Consider the following 21,317-nt stretch of genomic DNA (forward strand, 5'->3'; position numbering starts at 1 on the left):
TTGATCCTCTAAATAGTACTGCCTCCTTAAAACTATCAAAAACTTACAAATTAGCAAAAAGAAAATGCCATAGAGGAAAAACCTGACGTGATAGAGAAAAATGGGTTTGATATTTGAAATCAGCGCACCCAAATTAGTAAAAAACAAGTGTCAGATTATAATCAGCAGAAAAAAATTTTTTTTTTGTTGGCCAGTGTAATCAAAGAAAAACTAAGTTGTAGCAATATCATTCAACACCAAAATATGAAGATAAATGTTTGGATTGGAAGGCAGTTTCAAGAACAGTTATGTGGGCAGACTTCAAAATGGGGAAGTGGAGAATGAAATTTATTTGTTCCTATGGTCCTACAGAAGGTTCTCCTAAAGAAAAATTTTTATACATTTTTTGAGTCATTATAACAGCAGCTTATAAAGAAAATAGAAAAAGTGGTCCTTGTTAGAGATCTAAACAGCAGAATAGGAAATGAATCCCATCAGGCATGTAGGAACATTCTGTGAAAATTTGGAGAAAAGTGCAATGTTAATTAATAATGACAAATGTTTACTGGACTTCTGCTCCAGACATGGACTAGCCATTACTAACATCATTTCAACATAAAGATGTGCACAAGGGTCAGAGTATGGAGGTATTAAAGTTCTGCAGTGACTACACTGCAAAATTCAGAGGGCCTGGTCAGAAGGTTGAATTCCTGATAATTGGAGTAGAGCTCTCATAGTACCCATCTGTAAAAAACGGAAATAAAGCTGAATGTGAGAATTACAGAGGAATTTCTTTACTAAGTGTTCCAGCATACTTGAAAAAGGTTGAAAGATTATGGAAGAGAAACATGGAGGAAAAATACACTGGGTTCCTGCTAAATAGAAGTTAGGATTAGATTTTCACTTTAAGACAAATAGTTGAAAAATCATGGGAATATGACAAGGATCTGTACTTAAATTTGGTAGATCTGGAAAAGGCATACAACAGTGCCCATATAAAAGCTTTTTATATGGGGTGAATTGAACATCATGCAGAGCAATACATAGTCTATATTTAAGTTGTCCGTCAGCAGTTAGAATTGAAGGAAATACAGGAAGATGGTTGATGTAAAATCAGGGGTAAAACAAGGATGCAGATTATCTCCACTCTTATTCATCATCTATATGGATCACATTATGAAAGAAAGTGACATTAGGCCTGATATTAGAATTGGAGATGTCAAACTTAGCTCTTTGTTTTATGCAGGTGATATTGTACTCCTAAACACATCTAGTGCAAGTCTCCAGAATTCTCTAAATTGAATTATAGCTTTAACAAATTTGGCATGAAAATCAGCAATAAAAAGACCAGAACTATGAAAATAGGCAGGAACATAGAAAACTTCAGCTGTATTCTGAATAGAGATCCTGTAGAACAAGTAAAATATTTCATTTATTTAGGCACAGTTTTTAGTGAGCATGGCAGGTTAAATCTGGAAATAGATAGCAGAATAAGCAAAACTGGCATGGTGGGTAGCCAGGTGAATAAATTTATATGGAATAAAAAGAGAAATTAGCCAAAACATTACACTAGCAGTATGCAAGGCAGTTCTCAAACCAGTTTTAAGGTATGGATCTGAGAGTTGGTTTGAAATAAGCACTTGATCAAATACCACAGATATGAGGGTTCTGAGAAAAATTATGGGAATGAACTGATAATATCAATGGCAGAATCATATTAAAAATAAAGATATTAGAAAGGAACATGACATTATTAGCATTCAAGAATGTGTCAGCAGAGCTAATCTAAGGTAAGGCCACTTAAATAGAATGGAGGAGGAAAGGTTAGCAAAACAGATATCAAGTTTTGATGCCAAGATGGCAGGAAAGAGATTCAGAGGAAGGTTTAGGTGAATTGATTCGGTCAGAAGTGTCTTAGAAGCACGAGATGTTGGATATGACAATATTGGAGTGCTCACAAGTAATAGATGGAATTGGAGGAAAATTGTTGATAGAGATTAATAATAATGTAAACTTAATCATGTAGTGCTGTCATAGTAACCTGAACACTCCTTAGGTGTACTTATCAGGAAATTGATGATAATGAAAGTGATAATATTTTATTATTTAATTATTTAAGAAAATTAATTACTTAATATAAAATTATTTAATAATTTTATCTCTCTCACACACACACACACACAAATTACATTATAGAGAGAGGAGAATTTAATTAATCATTTGTAATTTTGTAATTTTTAAAATATCTGAGTTGCAATATATTATTGGTTATTTCATTGCAGTTAGATTTCGAATCCTGACTTTGGGTAGTAAATTACAACCTCTTCCTGCAAATTCGGTAAGGATTTTAATTAAATGCATTGCAATTCATTATCTTGTCAAATTTTACTATAAAATATTAGCTTTAGTAATAGTTGAAGAAAATCTTAAAAGGTTTAAATTTGGCATTGTATTATAATAGAAACAGAGGATATTATATATGGGGGGGATCCAGAAAGTTCTGATAAACACCTTGAACATAAATGATATTAAAGCAACTGATATAACCACAAGAAAGAACATATCTTAAAACCTTTTAACCCCCGTGTTTCATCAAATTGTAATAATTTGTTCTTTTTTGTTTTAGGATATATAAGAAGACATAAAATCAATTAATTTTTGTTCTATGTGTTTATTAAAACTTTCCAGGCTTCCCTTCACCCCTCATAAAAGTTTTGAAACTAACTAGAGAGTACCACCTTCACTATTGGAGTTGCCGTAACTTTCACAACTTATATATGGCTCTATTATATACAAACTCCTGAACAAATATATGAATTATGCTCATATATATTTCTTTTATTAGTGCTTTTGATTAAAGTTTCACTGGCCTGATAGCTGTTTTGAACTGTTGGTTTTCCTCATAGGCTAGGCAGAAATGTGAAGAGGGCAAAACTTCTCTGATACCATAGCAATAGCATAAAATAACATATACATAGCAATCAAATATCAAAGAGTTGTAATTTTCATAAGTTAACTTTTGCTTGGTACGAGTACATAATTCTAAAATTAAAAATGAGCTTAAAAGGTTTCAATTTGATAAAGAAATAGAACATATTTATTATAAATCTAACATAGTTATTTGGCCAAATAATTGAATTGAAAAACAGATGTAAGGAATTACAGGCACTAATGGGCTGGTGATATGCACTATACCCTGCTTGGAAAGAATTCATTTCTCCCCATGAGCAAGGTGCATCGTGCCATGTAGGATGCCATGTTGTAGGCCTATCTGTTCAGAAACTGTTGACAAATTGGAAGCGCAGGGAGTCAACTTCAAGTGTCACCATGATGAATGACCTACAGCTCACCAAAAGGGTATTATGAAGGATAACAACATTGTGAAGGGTAAAAACAGTCATTTTTCAGCTGACACATTGAAATCAGAGTTCTGGACATCAAATGGAACATGAATCTACACAAAAACATTCAGAACCGAGGCTCACAACTTGGATTTCCATGGTAGGACTTCAATATGCAAGCTCCCACATTCCCCGAACCAAGATGCAGTGTCATCTTTATTGGTGCAAAGATCATAATACAGTGGGATGTGGAAGCTTGGAAAACTGTGACAAATTATGCTACACCCTTGTGTAGCAAATCATGCTACACCCTCTACCAAAGGGGTGTAGATGGATGGGTGTGGCAGATGCCTGGTGAATGTCTCTTACCAGAGTGTGCAATTTCAGCTTTGAAATTTGGAGGTGGCAGTGTGATGGTATGGCCCTGTTTTTTATGGTTTGGCTCAGATCTCTGTTTGTGATGCAATGAGCATTGAACTCTGAGAGGTATCCAAACATTCTGGATAATGCAATGCTTCCTGCTTTGTGGCATTTGTATGGAACTGGCCATTGTCTCTTTCAGCAAGACAATGCACTGTTTGTGAACATGAATATCATCACACTTGACTGGCCTCCACAGAGTCCTGATCTCAACCCTATTGAATAACTGTGGGATGAACTGGAGCATCAGGTGAGGTCAAGGGATGTCTGCCCCACAACAGTCCAGGACCTCATTACATGACTGCATGAAGAATGGTCCAAAATTCCCATTGATTTCTATTATACACTTGTGGAAAATATGCCTTGTAGGATTACTGCAGTTGTCACAGTAAAAGGAGGTCCTACATCTTATTAAGGTGGGCAGCATTGCTGTTTGTTCCTCACACTATGGTGTTCTTTGACTTCTTTCTAAGCAGTATATAGCCTCTCCGAGCCAAGAAAAAACCCTTTTTTTACAGTGTATACTCATAATTTCCAGAAATGGGCTCTGATGACCTGGTGAATACTGCTGCAAAAAAAAAAAAAAAAAAAAAAAAAAAAAAAAGCATACCCCTTTCCTAATTGGAGAAAATGCCAACTAGATTCCCCCACCCCAATAACTGAACCTTATGGTAATGTATCAGGTAGCTACTTGACCGACTAGTGAAAAATGTAGCTTCTATGCCATCTGCCATGCTGTGCCTGGAGAGAGTGAGAGTGTATTATTGATGATAGATGATGAGCTGCAGCCAAGGAGAATAGAAGTTGAATTGCAGGATAGAGAAAAGAGCACATTTGAGGCCATTTGGTGTGCAATTGAGATTAGCAGAACAAAATATACAATCGGGTGCTGCTATAGACCAGGTGATGGAAACGATGGTGGAGATAGTATGCATAAGCAAATAGAAGAAATGAGTGGAAGGAGGGTAATTATTATTGGAGATTTCAACTATGGTAGCATTGATTGGAGGGAGCAGAGGACACATGGGAGGAAGGAATTGGATTTTATGCAGTTATTAAGGGATAACTATCTGTGTCAGCATGTAATGGAAAATACTAGGGGTCAGAGAGTGCTTGACCTAGTAATTGCATCTGAGGATTTGACTGTAACGAATATGACCACATTGCCACCAATTGGTGAGGGTGATCATAGGGTCTTGACTTGGGAGGTGGCTAAAGGTGTGGAATTTACAATTAAGACAGGGTACATGTGGAATTATTGGACTGGTAAGTATGACAAGCTTAGGAGTTTGATTGGTTCAATACCATGGCATGTAAAATTGCAAGAGCTGGATGTTGATAGTGCATGGGAAGCGGTTAAGAAGTGTTTGCAGGAGGCAATGGCTGACTGTATACCTAGAGTCCGAATAATAAATCAAGTAGGGATTAAATGGATGAATAACACCATTAAGCTTGAGCTGCAAAAAAAAGAGACAACTGTGGAGGGAATTTAAGGAGAAATGTGACCTGCAGGCACATGAACGGTATAAAGCCCAGGCTAGAAGGGTAACAAGTGTGGTAAGAAAAGCAAAAGCAGATTATGAAAGAACATTGGCCTTGCAGGCTAAAGAGAATCCGAAACAGTTTTTTCGATATGTTGCAAGTAAAAGATAAAACGTATATGGCAGATTGATTTTAAAGAATGACGATCGTAGGGAGATAACTGAATCAGTTGATATAGTAGAATTACTGAGTGAGCACTTTGCAAGAGTATATCATCCAGCTGGTGACATTGCAAAAATGGAAGAACCAACAGCTTATACGGGAATTGTGGTGAATGAAGTGGAGGTGAATAGTCTATTACAAAACCTCAATGTCAATTCATCTGCGGGATTGGATGGTATACCAGCTCGTGTCATACGAGAAGCGACTAAAGAATTGTCAGTGCCTTTGACCATTTTGTTTAATTTGAGTTTCGGGTCTGGGTTAGTCCCAAGGGGGTGGAAAGAGGCGAAAAATAGTTCCACTGCATAAAGGAGGTTCCAAGACTGCTGTTGAAAATTACCGACCGATCAGCATATCAGGAATTGTTGTCAAAGTCTTGGAGAAAATAGTCAAGAGAAAAATACAAAATTGGATAGGATAGATGAAAATGGGATACTGTATGGGGAACAGCATAGCTTTGTGAAGGGTAGATCATGCCTCAGTAACTTGCTCACGTTCTATAACACAGTGACGGCTGAATTGGATAAGGGTAATGGGTTTACAGTGATTCTACTGGACCTTGCTAAAGCCTTCGATAGGATACCACATGGAATTCTAATCAGTAAACTGCAGCATATGAGAATGGATATAGGGTTGGTGAGATGGATAGGAGGGTGATTGATGGAGAGATATCAGAGAGTGGTTTATTCAGGAGTAGAATCCAAAAGACAACCTGCGACTAGTGGTGTGCAGCAGGGTTCTGTTCTTGGACCACTACTGTTTAATTTTGTTCATTAACGATATAGGAAATGATCTGAGAGGAACTGTGCATCTATTTGCAGATGATGCAAAGTTAGGTAGAGCAATAGTGAATGCTCAGGATGTCAAAATTTTGCAGAACGATTTGGATGATTTGGAGGACTGGGCTAAGGAGAATAGATGTCAATTTAATGTGGAAAAATGTAAAGTTTTGCATTTTGCGGTGAAAAGATTAGCAGCAGTATATCACATTGGTGGTACTGTACTCCAGGAGATTGACAAAGCCAGGGATTTAGGGGTGTTGGTGGATAGGGAGTTGAAGTTTAGGGGACACATTGCAAAAAAGTGGCAAAATCAGCTCATCAAATCACTTGGTTGCTGAAAAACACTTAAATGAGCAGAGACAAACAGGTTATTGTTTCTCTGTATCAAGCCTTGATCAGACCCCATCTAGACTACTGTGCCCAGATATGGGTGCCAGGGTTTCTTCGTGATGGGGAGGAGGTGGAGAGGATCCAGAGACGAGTGACCAAGATAATAGCAGGACTATGGAATGAACCTTATGAAAACAGGTTGAAGAGTTGAGTTAAGGGGATAAAAATCCCTTCTTGTTTTTCAGCCAGTAAGCGAAACTAAGATCGAACACTACGATCTGTAACGTTTCATGCCGACGAACAAGAAGGGATTTTTATCCCCTTAACTCATATCAACCTCGCCAGAAAAAAATAGCCTTTTGGCTTTTCATCTTAGGTTGAAGATTTGTTGCCTGCAGAAATTGGTTGATAGGTAGAAAAGGGTGATATGATTGAGACATTCAAATTACTGAAGGGTTTCTATAAGATTAATTCAGAAGATATTTTTGAGAATAGGATTGGTAGTGGGAGGACTAGGGGCCATCCATGGAAGCTTGGTAAGAGTGTGGTTAGCAAGGGTGTTAGAGCTAGGTTTTTTACTTGGAGAGTGGTAAATGAATGGAATAAGCTGCCAGAGTCTGTTGTGGGTGCCATGATGACTGTAAATGAGTTTAAGGTGAAGTATGATAGATACTATGTGAATGTTGAATAGTTGTTCTTGACTTGATGTTGGGCCTCCCTCGATGAGTCTAAGGACTCCTTGGAGCTGCCAGTAATAATAATAATAATAATAGTAGTAGTTGTGTGCAGAGAGAACTGTTGAGGCAACACAGCTTTGAGATGAGATACTCTGTGTGTGTGTGTGTGTGTGTGTGTGTGTGTGTGTGTGTGTGTGGATGAGAGGCATGCTGTTGGTCTCTCACCTACATTACCATATCCCTACACTTTAAATTATTTCTCAACTGTGAAAGCACCTATTCAAGGAAACATAAGTAATTTTGTTAACAGTTATGGATCAAAATATCTTCCTCATAAAATAATCCCCCAAAAATGGCAGATAACAAGGCAACTCTAAAAAAAAATTTAAAAAACTAAAAATATGTAACCTATAGACATAAGAAGACCACTACCCATTCCAAAAAAATTCACATCCACTTCAAAATTTGTGGTTGCAACATCAATAGAACAAATGTACACCACCAAACATTGTAACCTAACTTGTTACTTTTAAAAGGACCCTCCCCTCCACCTCGACTTTGATTCCTTCTGCCACAAGGGTGGATTCAGTGCATCTGTCAAATCGGACATCCCATGTTTCAGAACTGAAAATCTTGAATCTCCTCCTCATGACTTGCTTGGCTCAAAATTTTCTTGCTCCATTCAGGTGAATTCACATGCTGTTGCCTTTCAAATTCTGAATCATAATACCTCTGTATTTTTTTTTTTTCATTACTTTTCTCTGAAAATCTTGATTATGCATAATCCATTACCCAAATAGTGAAATTGTGTTTCTTGGTGATTTCAGCATTCAAGTTGTCCATCTGTCCACCAGAATATGCTTTTATGTGACTTTTTTTAGTGAAGACTTTTTTTGTGAATCGATACTGGTGGTTGTTGATTAACTGGTGTGCCTCTGAGAATTAGAGAAGTTGATTGACTATATAAAACATTAAATTAAAAAAAGTACAAAAAATAAAAATTAATAAATATAAAAATCCTTATCTATGGTATTAGTGTACTATAAAAACCCTTTTGTGGGTGAAAGCCACATAAAGAAAATAGAAAAGATCAAGGAGTTGGAGAGCAGAGAGATTTATTCTGGTTGGTAGACAATTTTCTTTAGGTCATTGCTTACAGCAAATACTTCCAAATCTCATCCAATTTGCTCATTCGGTAATTTGGAGTTGTGAATATTAAGTTCATCTAGGAAGAGGAATTCACTATTTGGATAGCTGGATTGAGGTCAAGAGGTTAGGTGAACATGTATATATATATTATATTATATTATACACTATACAGGGTGGGTCCACCCTTTTCTTCCATGACTGCTGTAACTCTGCCGGGGGGACTTTCTACCGGGTGTCGGAACGTCTCTGGAGGAATGGCATCCCATTCTTCCTGAAGAGCTGTAGCCAGAGCAGTTCATGATGTGGGTCGTTGGGGTCTGGAGCAAACTCGGTGTTCTAATTCATCCTAAAGGTGTTCTATGGGATTCAGGTCAGGGCTCTGGGTTGGCCAGTCCATTTCTGGAATGTTATTGTCTACAAACCATTCCCTCACAGACCTTGCTTTATGGCAGGTAGCATTGTCATGCTGATACAGACAATCGTAATCATCGAATTGATCTTCTACTGTAGACAGTACGCAACGGGTCAAAATGTCCTTGATTTTTTTGTTTGGTGAATGAATGAATGGAATGGATTGCCAGAATTAGATGCGAGTGCCCTGACAGTAAATGAGTTTATGATGGGTTTTGTGTCCATAAAAGTTAGTGTCGGTCTCCCACGATGAGTCTCCAGACTTCATGGAGATATTGTATAATAATGATAATTATTATTATAATAGAATAAAAGGTATTGCTCCAATACACATAAAAATACTAATCTATAAAGCATTATGTGAAAACATTTTAAGTTACACAATTACATCGTATGCATTCTGTATAGACTACAAACTTAACAGATTATGACTGTTGCAAAATAAAATGGTAAAACTGATATTCTGGGAAACAAAGAGAACAGTCTACACTTATATGGGCAGCAAGGACAGAACACAAAATATTTACCATGAAACACATGTCACTACACAGTCATGCTAAAATATTACTTCAGTCCAACCTACATAGTAACCAGAACAATATACCAGATAATAAGACCACACTCAACAAACTACATAACATATAAGTACTATGGAAAAGCCATCCAAAGTTTCTACATACAAAGTTTCTGCATGATCAACCAACTGCTATTCAGTGACAGAAACCTAGGGACCTACAGAACTGAAACAGGTGCTATGTAGATATTATAGCAAGACTGAAAATTAGAGGGAAATTACACACACATGCACACACAAACCTATAACGAATTCCTCTCAAATACCATTACAAGGACACAAACATGGCATATCCAATTCCAACTCTACCCTCTCCCTTCAAAAAAGGCTAAATCATGCTCATGCAGTGGTGTTCATGGGGGCATGTACACTTTAACTGGAAAAAAGCATTTATATGTTTCCAAGCACATACATATAAGCAGTTAAATTTACACCTGGCTTGTGATGTGTACTGAAACAAAACCATGAAATCACTGTTGTCTATTATATAAGCTCTGCAGAAATTTCAATGAAGAAAGCAGAAATGTCATTCAAACAAACAAGTAAATAAGAATATCAAAAAGAATGTACTCAGTAACCTGTACACTGAATTTTTGTAGAGAAGTAAAATAACTGTATTAAATACAGAATCTATTAAAAAAAAAAATTTAAAGGAAAACACAAATGACAAAATGCAGAAAAATTATGTATATTAATGTAAAATCATTCCATTATTAATATTACTATTGAACTGTGTGTTGTATTACTGCATTGTACAGTAGTGACTTGTATGAACATTCGTGCCAATCCATATGTAAATACGATGGATAAATATTTAGTTAGTTTTAAAAAAATGTATATTTACATTTATAAAGAATTAAGTACTCTGCATTTTGTACTGTACAGAAAATATTAATAAAATATTAATATCTTTCTTTGAGGTCTACCCAGCCTTCTCTTTCCAATTGGATTATATTTTATTATTTGTTTAGGATATTGGGTGTTGGCCATTCGGTTTACATGTTCTCTAAATTTTTGTTTATAATTGTATAGTTTTTCTTCTATTGATTTTTGTTTTTTGTTCTTTTAAAATATCTTTGTTCCTTTTTTGGTCTAATAATGTGTATTTTGCAGTTTTCATCAATTTCATTTCATGTGTTTTATTCTTTAGCACAATAAGAAATCAAGGCTGACGTTGAGAGTTTGCAGGATGATTTAAATAAGCTGGCAAAATGGGCAAAAGGTAGTGGATGTCAGTTCAATGTAGAAAAGTGTAAAATTATGCATTTTGGGATTAAAAGATTACCAGCTGTGTACTGCATTGATGGAATGGTACTCCAAGAGATTGATGAGGCTAGGGACTTAGGGGTGTTGGTGTATGGGGAGATGAATTTCAGGGGACACATAGGATTACTTGGTCCAAGATTGCACATAGGATTACTTGGTTATTGAGGAACACACTAACATCCAGAGATAAAGAGGTTATTATTCCCCTTTATAAAGCTTTGATACTTTCACATTTGGATTGCTGTGCTCAAGTCTGGTCTCCTGGATTCCTTGGAGATGAAGAGGTTGGGGAGAGGGTTCAGAGGAGTGTGACTAAGTTGGTGAGTGATGTAAAAAATGCTCCCTACATTGATAGATTGAGAGCTTGTGGGTTGCAGAGAAGAGGGGATATGATAGAAACATTTAAATTACTAAAATGTTTTTATAAGATTGATGCAGGGGAAATGTTTCAGCTGTGTGATAGTGATGGAAGAACAAGAGGTCATCCCTAGAAATTAAGGAAAAGTGTGGTTAACAAGTGTGTGAGGACGAGGAGGGTGGTGAATGAGTGGAATGCACTGCCTGAGTCAGTTGTGAGTTCTTCGTCTGTAAATGAATTCCAGAAGAGATATGACAGATATTGTTTTGATAGTTTGGGTTTCTCATGATAAGTCTACTGACTCCATGGAGATACCTGTAATAATAATAATCTCTTTTGTTTATTGCCCAATTTTCACTGTCATATAATAATGTCGGCACTGCTAAAGTATTATATATTTTCAAGTGTGTTTCTTTGTGTACAATATTTGGATCGCGTGTTCTATTTATCAGACCTATAATCTGTAAAAATTTTGAAGTTTTTAATTTTGTCTTTTTCTCTTTCATATGATATTTCACATCCAAGATAACTGAAAGTATTTATCTGTTCTATTATTTTATTATTAATAACAATTTTACAAATGTTAATAAATAAAATGTTAATAAATGTTAATAAATTAATAAAAGTTAAATAGGGCTAAATGGCCTAAATGGCTAAAGGACAAAATGTTAATAAATTAATAAAAGTTAGATAGGGCTGAATGGCCTCGCCTACTCCCCTTATATGGGAATGAAAAGGTTAGCTGATTTTTTTTTTTTTTTTTTTTTTAACAATTTTACTTCTAACTGGAGTTTGTCCACAAAATGCCATTGTTTTAGTTTTATCTATGATATTTTCATTCCAAACTGTTCTACTATAATGTATAAATTATATATTGCTTTTTGTAAATTGTCTTCCTTATCTGATATTATTACCTGATCATCTGCAAATAATAGCATATTTATTTTGTTATTCCAGGAAATTTCTATATCTGGATTGTTTAAGGTGTTCCACTGTATTAATATTTCATTAATATAAATATTGAAAAGTGTAGAAGACAGAGAGGAGATCCTTGTCTTATTCCTTGGTTTATAGATTGTTTTTCATTTATTTTTATTTTACTATCTTTGTATATATTCAATATTGCATGTAGTAAAATATTAGGTATATCAAACAGTATATATCTTTTTACTTTGTCAAATGCTTTTTCGTAATCTATAAACAAAAGATGAGCTTCTAAATTAAATCTCTTCTTTTTTTCTATAAGTAGTTTCAAACAAAAAGCTCCATCCATTGTAGAGCATCCTTTTCTAATTCCATTTTGACATTCTAATATTTTTTCATTGTATATTTTCAATTTTTCAATAAGTATTCTACTATATATTTTGTAGCATGTATTCAATAAACTAATACCTCTGTAATTAGTAGGTTTTGCTTTATCCTCTTTTTTAAATATAGGTATTACTATACTTGCATTCCATTCTACTGGCATTTGTCCATTTGTATATATTTTATTTAAAAATTTATGATCAATGATGAAATTTTTTTCCCTTAAATTTGTACACTTCAGAGTTTATTCCATCTTCTCCTGCTGATTTGCCATTTTTTATTTTACTTAGGTTGTCCTTTAATTATTTCATTGTTATTATATAATTTAAAGCATTTTCTAAGTTATTGGTGTAATTTTTTGATGTTAATATTAACTGTCCAAGGAGTATTTTATACACATTAGTTTAGTATTTTATACACATTGAAAATATATACATATACTTTGTATATGTATACATTTTCTAGATATGATACAAAGTTTTCCCAGCTTTCTCTGTCTCTCTTTCTGGTTTCTCTTTTGGCTATTGCTCATCTTTTTTATATTCAATTTCATCTTCTTGTATTTTGCTACTTAATCATCTTTTAATTATTATTATTATTCAGGCCTCCACGGAGTCAAGAGACTCATTGTGGGAGGTCCTTCCAGGAAACACAAAGTCTGTCATACCACTCCATAAATTCATTGACTGTTCTTGCTCTCACCACTCTATCAGGCAATGCATTCCACAGTTCAACCACCCTCCATACAAAGAAACCACTCCTCACCCTCTTGTTCACAGCCTCCTTTCGCAACCTCCAGGGATGGCCGATTGTCATTGCCCCTTCCCTCTATTCCAACAAGTGAAAGAACTCCCCAGTGTCTACCCTGTAACTGCCTCTCAACAGACAGTTTAAAAGTCTCAAACATATCACCTCTCCTTCTTCTATCTATCAAATTCCTTCAGCCGATCCTCATAACTAACATTGTACAGTCCTGAAACCATCTTTGTTATCTGCCTCTGTACCTTTTCCACAGTTAATTTATCCCCTTGAAATCCTGAGGACCAAATTTGAGACCAATAGTCTAAGTGTGGTGTGATCAGGATCTTATACAATGGAATGATAACTCTTTTATCTCTGTAGTTTAGCATCTTTCTCATTATTACAGCAATCCTCTGGGTTACCTTTACCACCTTTACAATATGCTCCCTGAATTTCAGTTTTCTATCAATCATCACCCCCAGATCTCTTGTCTCTCCTACTTCCTCAAGTACAGCTCCAATCGAGTATGCAGCCTCCCATTGATGTGTCCCAAACTTCAAGACCTTACATTTTGCTACATTAAACCGATACCTCCATTCATTTGCCCATCTGGCTAGTTTATTGAAATCCTCTTGCAGGGCTGCCACATCTGCACTATTACTAATAACCCTTTCCAGCTTCACATCATCTGCAAACAACTGAATATCCCCTTGCAATCCATTAACAATATCATTGATATACAGGTTAAACAATAGTGGTCCCAGTACTGAGCCCTGTGGAACCCCACTTGTAACCTTCTGCTTCCTTGATACTGCCCCACCATACACAACTCTCTGATACCTATCAGACAGCCAGTCCTGAATCCATTTGACTAACCCAACTCTAAACTCATGTGCACTGCAACTTAAATATCAGCTTATCATGAGGCACCCTGTCAAATGCCTTTCCAAATCCAAAAAATGGCAGAATATGCCTTTCCCTCATCAACTGCTCTTGTCACTTTATTATAAAAGGCAATCATATTACTAAAGCAAGAGGTGCCCCTTAACAAATCCATATTGATTCTCAGATAACATTACCCTCATCTGCCCAATGCTGTATATAGTCCCTCACTAATTTCTTCAAGACCTTAACAACAACTGATGGCACACAAACTGGCCTATAATTTGACACTTACAGTCTGCTACCATCCTTATGTAATGGCACTATCTTACCTTCCTTCCATTCCTTGGTACCTTTCCTACCACCAGACTTTCATTGAAAATCCAGGTCAACAGAGCTGTCAGTTCTTTAGCACATTCTCTCAAACCCATGATGAAATACCATTCAGTCCCACAGCTTTACTGTCATCCAGAGTACTCAGTATTTAGAACACACTCTCCTCTTGCACCTCTAAACCCTGAACCTGCCCTATCTCTAGTATTAAAACCTACTTCTCCAAGATGAAGTACTCCAATAAAGACCAGGTTTTTATTTTCAATTATTATATTTATTTCTTTGTTTCATATATGTAATTTTTTTTATTTTTATGATTTTTATGTTCCTAAACTTTCATATGCTGCTGATGTAATGATTTCTTTTATATTATTCCATTTTTTCTCGATGTCTTCATTTTCTTGTATTTTTTCTGAGTGGTTATTAATCCTCTGTTGGTATAAATTTCTTATACTTGAATCATTTAGTACTCTTATTATTATTATTATTATTATCAACATTTGACCTCCATGGAGTCAGAGACTCATCTGACTCCATGGAGTCACTTGTATGCAATAGTGGGAGGTACTCACTATTGCATATAATGCTCATTCAACTGCATCTTAAACTGATTCAATGTGTCCACAACACTCAGACAATGCATTCCACTCACCAACCACCCTCCATGCAAAGAACCTTCGTCTCACTCCTTTGCTCACACCCTCCTTATACAGTTTACAGTAGTGGCCTCTTGTTCTACTCCCCTCTCCCATTCTATGAAAAATCTCTTCCATGTCTACCTGATAACAACCTCTGACCAGCTTATATGTCTCAATCATATCCCCTCCCCCTCTCTTCCTCCTATTCACAAGGCTCTGCAACTTACATTCTCTCAATCTGTCCTCATACTCCACATTCCAAAGACCACTGACTACCATTGTGAATCTTCTCTGTACCCTTTCCAACATATCCTCATCACCATGAAAACCTGGTGACCAAATCTGTGCACAGTAATCCATATGAGGCCTGATCATGGCCTTATACAATGGAATCATAAGCTCTCTATTTCTGCATCATTGCCACTATTCGATGTGATGTCTTCACAACTTGTGTAATGTGGCCCCTCAATTTCAGGTCCTTGTCCACCATCATAGATCTCTCATCTCCTCTACTTCTGTTAAAGTTTCCCCCACCAAGTGTATACTTTGCATCCCATCGTTGCTTGTCAAATCTCAAAACCTTACACTTTGCAACATGAATGGGCAGGTAAGTGGAACTGATAGTTCCACTTACCTGCCCATTCATGCAATCTATTCAAGTCCTCTTGTAAGGCATTAGCATCAGCCTGACTGTGCATTGCTCTCCCCTGTTTTGCATCATCTGCAAACAGCTGGATATCACTAGTTAAACCCAACCCAATATCATTAACATACAAATTGAACAACAATGGCCCCAAAACTGACCCTTGCGGCACATCACTGGTGACCTTTCTCTTTCAAGATACTACACCCCCATATACAACTTTCTGATACCTATCTGACAGCCAGTCACTGATGCAACACAGAAGTCTGTTATCCAATCTTATCTGTTTCAATTTATTTAAGAGCTTGTCATGTGACAGTCTATCAAAAGCCTTTGCAAAATCCAAGTACACCACTGTATATGCATCTCCTCTGTCCAAGGTATTTGTCACTTTGTTATAGTACATAAGTAAGTTAGTGAAACATGATCTCCCCTTAACAAACCCATGCTGATAACCACAGAGAATACTGCTGTTATCAACCCATTTCTGTATCCTACTTCTCACCAATCTCTTCCGGACCTTCACCACAACTCCAGATATACAAACTGGCCTATAATTTGAAGCTACAGCCTTATCACCGCCTTTATGCAGTGGAACAATTTTACCCTCCTTCCACTCCTTTGGAACCTGTGCTGTTGCAAAACTCTTACTAAACAGGCATGCCAATGCTACTGCTAGTTCCCTGGAACATTCCCTTAATATATGTGGTCATCTATCATCAAATCCTATCACCTTATTAACATCAAGGTTATTTATTTCCTCAAATATTTCCTGCTCACTCACAATTAAGCCATCCCTTTCTATGTCCTCTACACTCAGTAAGTACCTCATGATTCCACCCTGATCATGATGAAGCACACTTATAAATTGATCACTGAATACTCCAACAATGTCTTCTGCAACAGTTACCATTCTACCACTTTCGTCCCTTAACTTCATCTTTCCATGATAATTCTTCCTTCTACTTGCCACATATCTAAAAAAATCTCTAGGATTTTTCTTAGCTTGATTTGCCAATTTCTGCTCATACTCTACGTTTGTTTTCCTTACTAACTGAGTCACTCTCCCGGCTTGTTCTTTATATTCTTCATGTGACTGATTACCATTATTCATCTTGTACTTCCTCCAAAGTACTTTCTTTTTCCAGATTTCATGCTTAAGCTCCACATTCATCCATTTTACACGTACCTTATTCAGTCTTTTGGCCTTTGGGATACATTCGTATTTTGATGCTGTTATGTATTTCTTTGTAAGGTCCGGTGCAACATTTATTTCCTTACCTCAACTCCTCGTTCCATGTTATAACTTGAAGTTGTCTCCTAAGCTTGTCATAATCACCAGCCTTATAATTCAACATATATTCTTTCCTCGCAAAAGCCTGCATATGACTAGCCACAACATAGGTGATTACTTCATGATCACTTTCACCTACTGGAGGAAAATGTGAAACCCCGCTATCAATTACATCCTCTAATGAAATGATCAGATCTAGAACTCTTGATCCTCGTGTGCCTTCCTTTACTTGCTGCCTGAGATTACTTTGTAATTAGATTTTGTTTCTCTAGTTTGTTTATTTTTTTGTATATTTCGTAACTAGTTTGGCCTACACTAAATAGTGATCCGTGTTGATTTCCAGCCTACTTCTGACTTTAACATCTAAGAAGAGATTTCTGCTCTCTCATTTACTATAAAGTAGTCTATTATTGATTTTTGTCCTCTTGCACACTATGTATATTTATATATATTTTTATGTATGTAGAATTTATTCGTTATTTTTAAATTATATTATATTACATGATCAATGAGTTGCTTTCCATTTTTGTTTACTGTTGGTTCTCCAAATTTTTCTGTATTATTATTAATTTTTTTCATTCCTATTCTGGTATTAAAATCTCTGGCTATAATTATATAGTCCGTTTTATTTAATTTTTCAGATATTCCTTGTAACTGTTTGTAAAAGTAATAATTTTCTTGTTTTTTTCCTTCTTTTCTCGCTCTCCAGCCAAGAAGCTGCTGGTTTGAATCCTGCCATGGGCATGGATGTTTGTGATTGTCCTACAAACTTTGTGTGGAAAGGGAATCTGCGACCCTACCACTTACACTAGCTGAAGACATCATTGCCAAAACCATGTGAAGTATGGCAGTGACCATACGGCATCTATGGACGTCAAATGTGAAAATTTGAAACTTTTTTACTTCTTCAGAAGCATACACTCCAACAACTGTTAAATTTTCTTTACCAGTTGTTGGAGAGTATTAGAAGTGCAATTAAAATTAACAGTTAATTTTAATTGCACTTCTAATATTCTTTCATTCCAGTATGTATAGTGAGTTATTTTTGCTTTAATTGATTTATGGATCCAAATCATTATACCAGCTTTTGCACATATCTTTTTGTCCACTCCACTATATATATGATGTGATAATTGTTTCTTTTGTTCCTTTAAGTTTCTTTTTTTGTTTCTGTAAGACTGCAGTTTCTATATTTTCATCATTTAAAATTTTATCTAATTCTTCTTCTTTATGTGCTATGCTTCTAATGTTCCATGTAGCATATTCACCACATTTTTCTTTTTCCAAAGTTTCTTAACCTTTTCCAATTTGCAGTCTTTTCCCATGTTTTCTGTCCAGTTTGTATTTTGTTGAGACTTGAAAGTAATGTGTTTCCCTATGTCAAGTTACTAGAATGACGATAGGTATCCTATTAGTGGGGCTGCCACCTTTAGGCTTGCCTTTTTTTAGTAGATAGTGGAAACTGCAGTTTGAGAGGAAAGAGTCATGCCCTCGAATTGCTCTAATAGCACTTGGGGGGGGACAGGGAAGGGGTAAGAAATAAGAGAGAAGAGGAAAAAAGAGTAGAAGACCAGTCTACAGATATGATATACCAAGTGTATATTGTAGGAGATAAGATCAGGTCTAGCTCTGTTGAAATCTAATGTAAAAAATGAACCATATATGCAGCACTTAGTGTTGAACTTCGTAAAATAATATATTGAAATGTCACGCAAAATAATTATAGTATATATGTAAATATTTAGAGATCAATAAAAATATTATTATTATTATTAGTTAATAATAATATTATTATTAACTCCATGGAGTCGAGAGCCTCCCTCATCATGACAGATCCTCAATGTCATATAAAGCTAATCAAACTCTTTAAAATTAAACTGGCAGTTACTGCTAAAATGTGATCTCCATTTAGCCAATCCATAGTAATTATCAGAGAGAATACTTCTGGATCCTAACCTTCCTCACCCATGGCTCATAATTTGTGATGAATTATTCTCCTTCATATAATGGGATCGGGAATAATGCCTTCATGAAGTGGAACAGTTTTCTCCTCTTACACTCCTTTGTGATTTGCCTGTTGCAAGACTTTTTAAACATGTGTCTGTGCAAGCTCCTGTTAGCTCACTGGAACAATCCTGAAGATACATGGTGATATGCATTCAAGAGTCCTATTGTCTTGTTAATATCAAGTTTATTTAATTCCTCAAATAGCTCCAGTTCACTTATCATTCCTTTTGCCATTTCCTCTACACTCTAGCTGCTCATGGTGTCACTCTTATGAGGTTAACTGGTAATTAGTTTACGGAATTAACAACGCATATAAAGTATATTAATTCAAGGTAACTTTAATGAATAACTTCTATATTTCGGCAATGTCACATTGCCATCTTCGGGAACATAAAGATATGATATGTGCACTCAGGAACTAACACAAAGCAAATGAGGAAGAAAGCAAGAAACTAATATTGTTCCTAAAGTCCTAATGGTGCCCTCTTGCAGGCTAATTTGGTAATCTTGGCAGTTGGGCTGAAGTTCTCATAATGAAAGTCTCCCAAATTTCAGGATTTCAGAACACCAAGACTACATCCGGTTTCACCAGTACAGCCGCTCTGGACTGGCAGACCATGCCTTAGATACCCACCATAAAATTCGTTGGAAGAAAACAAAAATAATCCATCGCAGCAAGTTTAAATACGAAAGATTATTCAAAGAATCTTCAGCAGCTCTAAAAAACGTTCCCAACCTCAACAAATTTGGGTGCATGAAACTGCCCCAAATTTGGGAGACTTTCATTATGAGAACTTCAGCCCAACTGCCAAGATTACCAAATTAGCCTGCAAGAGGGCACCATTAGGACTTTAGGAACAATATTAGTTTCTTGCTTTCTTCCTCATTTGCTTTGTGTTAGTTCCTGAGTGCACATATCATATCTTTATGTTCCCGAAGATGGCAATGTGACATTGCCGAAATATAGAAGTTATTCATTAAAGTTACCTTTAATTAATATACTTTATATGAGTTGTTAATTCTGTAAACTAATTACCAGTTATGTCTAACCAACGTATAAGTCTTACTACTAGAATCTTATGAGGTTGTTATACCTTAGTGAAATATTTTTTGAATACATCAGTTATATTTCTGTATTTGTTAACATTATTCTCCCATGATCATTCTTTCTTCTGCTTGCTAGATATCATTACTCTCTGGAATGTTTCTTGGCCAACTGCTTCTCATACTGCACATTAATTTCCTTATTATATATAACTTTTCTTCCTGCACTCTAAGCTTTTCAACATTACCTTGACTTTATTTGTCTTACTTATAACCTGTATAAATGATTTTTTTTTTAAAAGTGAATTAACATTAGAACAAGAGTCTTTTGGCATAATAGATTAAATTTGATAATATTAGGCTGAATTAATTTGATTCTTTTCAACAATCAGGAATTAGATAAGAGGACATATGTATGGAGTAAACATAAGGTTATGAAAGGATGCTGTGAGTAAGAGGGTGAGGAGTGGTTTCTTTGCATGGAGGGTGGTTGAACCATGGAATGCATTGCCTGATAGAGTGGTGAGAGCAAGAACAATCGAATGAGTTCAAGGAGAGTGGTATGATAGACTTTGTGTTTCCTAGGAAGGACCTCCCATGATGAGTCTCTTGACTCCATGGAGGCCTGTATAATAATAATAATAAAAACAGAAGAAGAAGAACTTATAAACTATTGAAATTTAATCTCCTATGAGCCTTTATCTAGTATGCAATCAAAATATATATACTTAAGAAAAGCATAAACCTAGAATGTGAAATTGAAGTTTTTATGATTTATAAATGTGTGTATGTGTATGCATTTTATTTTCCTTTAACTTTTTATCTAGAGTGGAGACATATGGATAACAGATCCTTCCAACAATCGTATAGCTCAGTGGATTAATATATCATTTAATAAAGGTAAGAAAGAATCGGTGGCAACATATTCTCGGGTTTCATTATCATACTTATACTTATCAAGTAAGTCTATGGGATATAAAGCATTATCTCATTCTTGAGAATCAAAACATTATTCTGTTGTTCTCCTTTTTCAAGGAATGGTTTGATGAGATATCACTATGTCTGAAAAAATTTTCTATTTAATTCTCTTTAAATTCTGACTCCATGTCTTAAAATGTAAACAATAAAAATGTAAATTACCCCTTTTATTATTATTATGTATACTCCTCTATGCAGCTCAAAGACTAGGTGATATCATTTTAGTTACTCATACTTAAATACCTATCTTTGAACTCACAACATGTAATAGCAGGCAATTCTGCACACTTATCATATCACATAAAAAAAAATCTGAGCCTCACATACTTCTTGGTGATGCTTTTAGCCAATTTCCATGGATGATCCTGAGTTCTGCACCAGCCATATACTGTAATAGCACATTTGTATCTATACTGTAATAATCCTACTCTTCTCATCTGTCTGTTCTCAAACTTTGA

The 21,317-nt window shown here is 35.6% G+C and overlaps 1 protein-coding gene across 1 annotated transcript in view; it reads left to right on the forward strand.

The window, feature by feature from the left end:
- The window catches only part of LOC150099792 (alpha-2-macroglobulin-P-like), a 524,250-nt gene that overhangs the window by 40,655 nt on the left and 462,278 nt on the right, over window positions 1–21,317 (forward strand). The window contains exons 4-5 of the mRNA XM_090403491.1: window positions 2,262–2,317; window positions 20,709–20,781. Of these exons, the coding sequence (XP_090259617.1) occupies window positions 2,262–2,317; window positions 20,709–20,781 (129 nt within the window). The remainder of the gene's footprint in view (window positions 1–2,261; window positions 2,318–20,708; window positions 20,782–21,317) is intronic.

Source organism: Typopeltis vanoorti, chromosome 14 (assembly GCF_054136105.1).
Source record: "Typopeltis vanoorti isolate ZY-2024b chromosome 14, IOZ_Tvanoo_1.0, whole genome shotgun sequence".
NCBI lineage: Eukaryota > Metazoa > Arthropoda > Arachnida > Uropygi > Thelyphonidae > Typopeltis > Typopeltis vanoorti.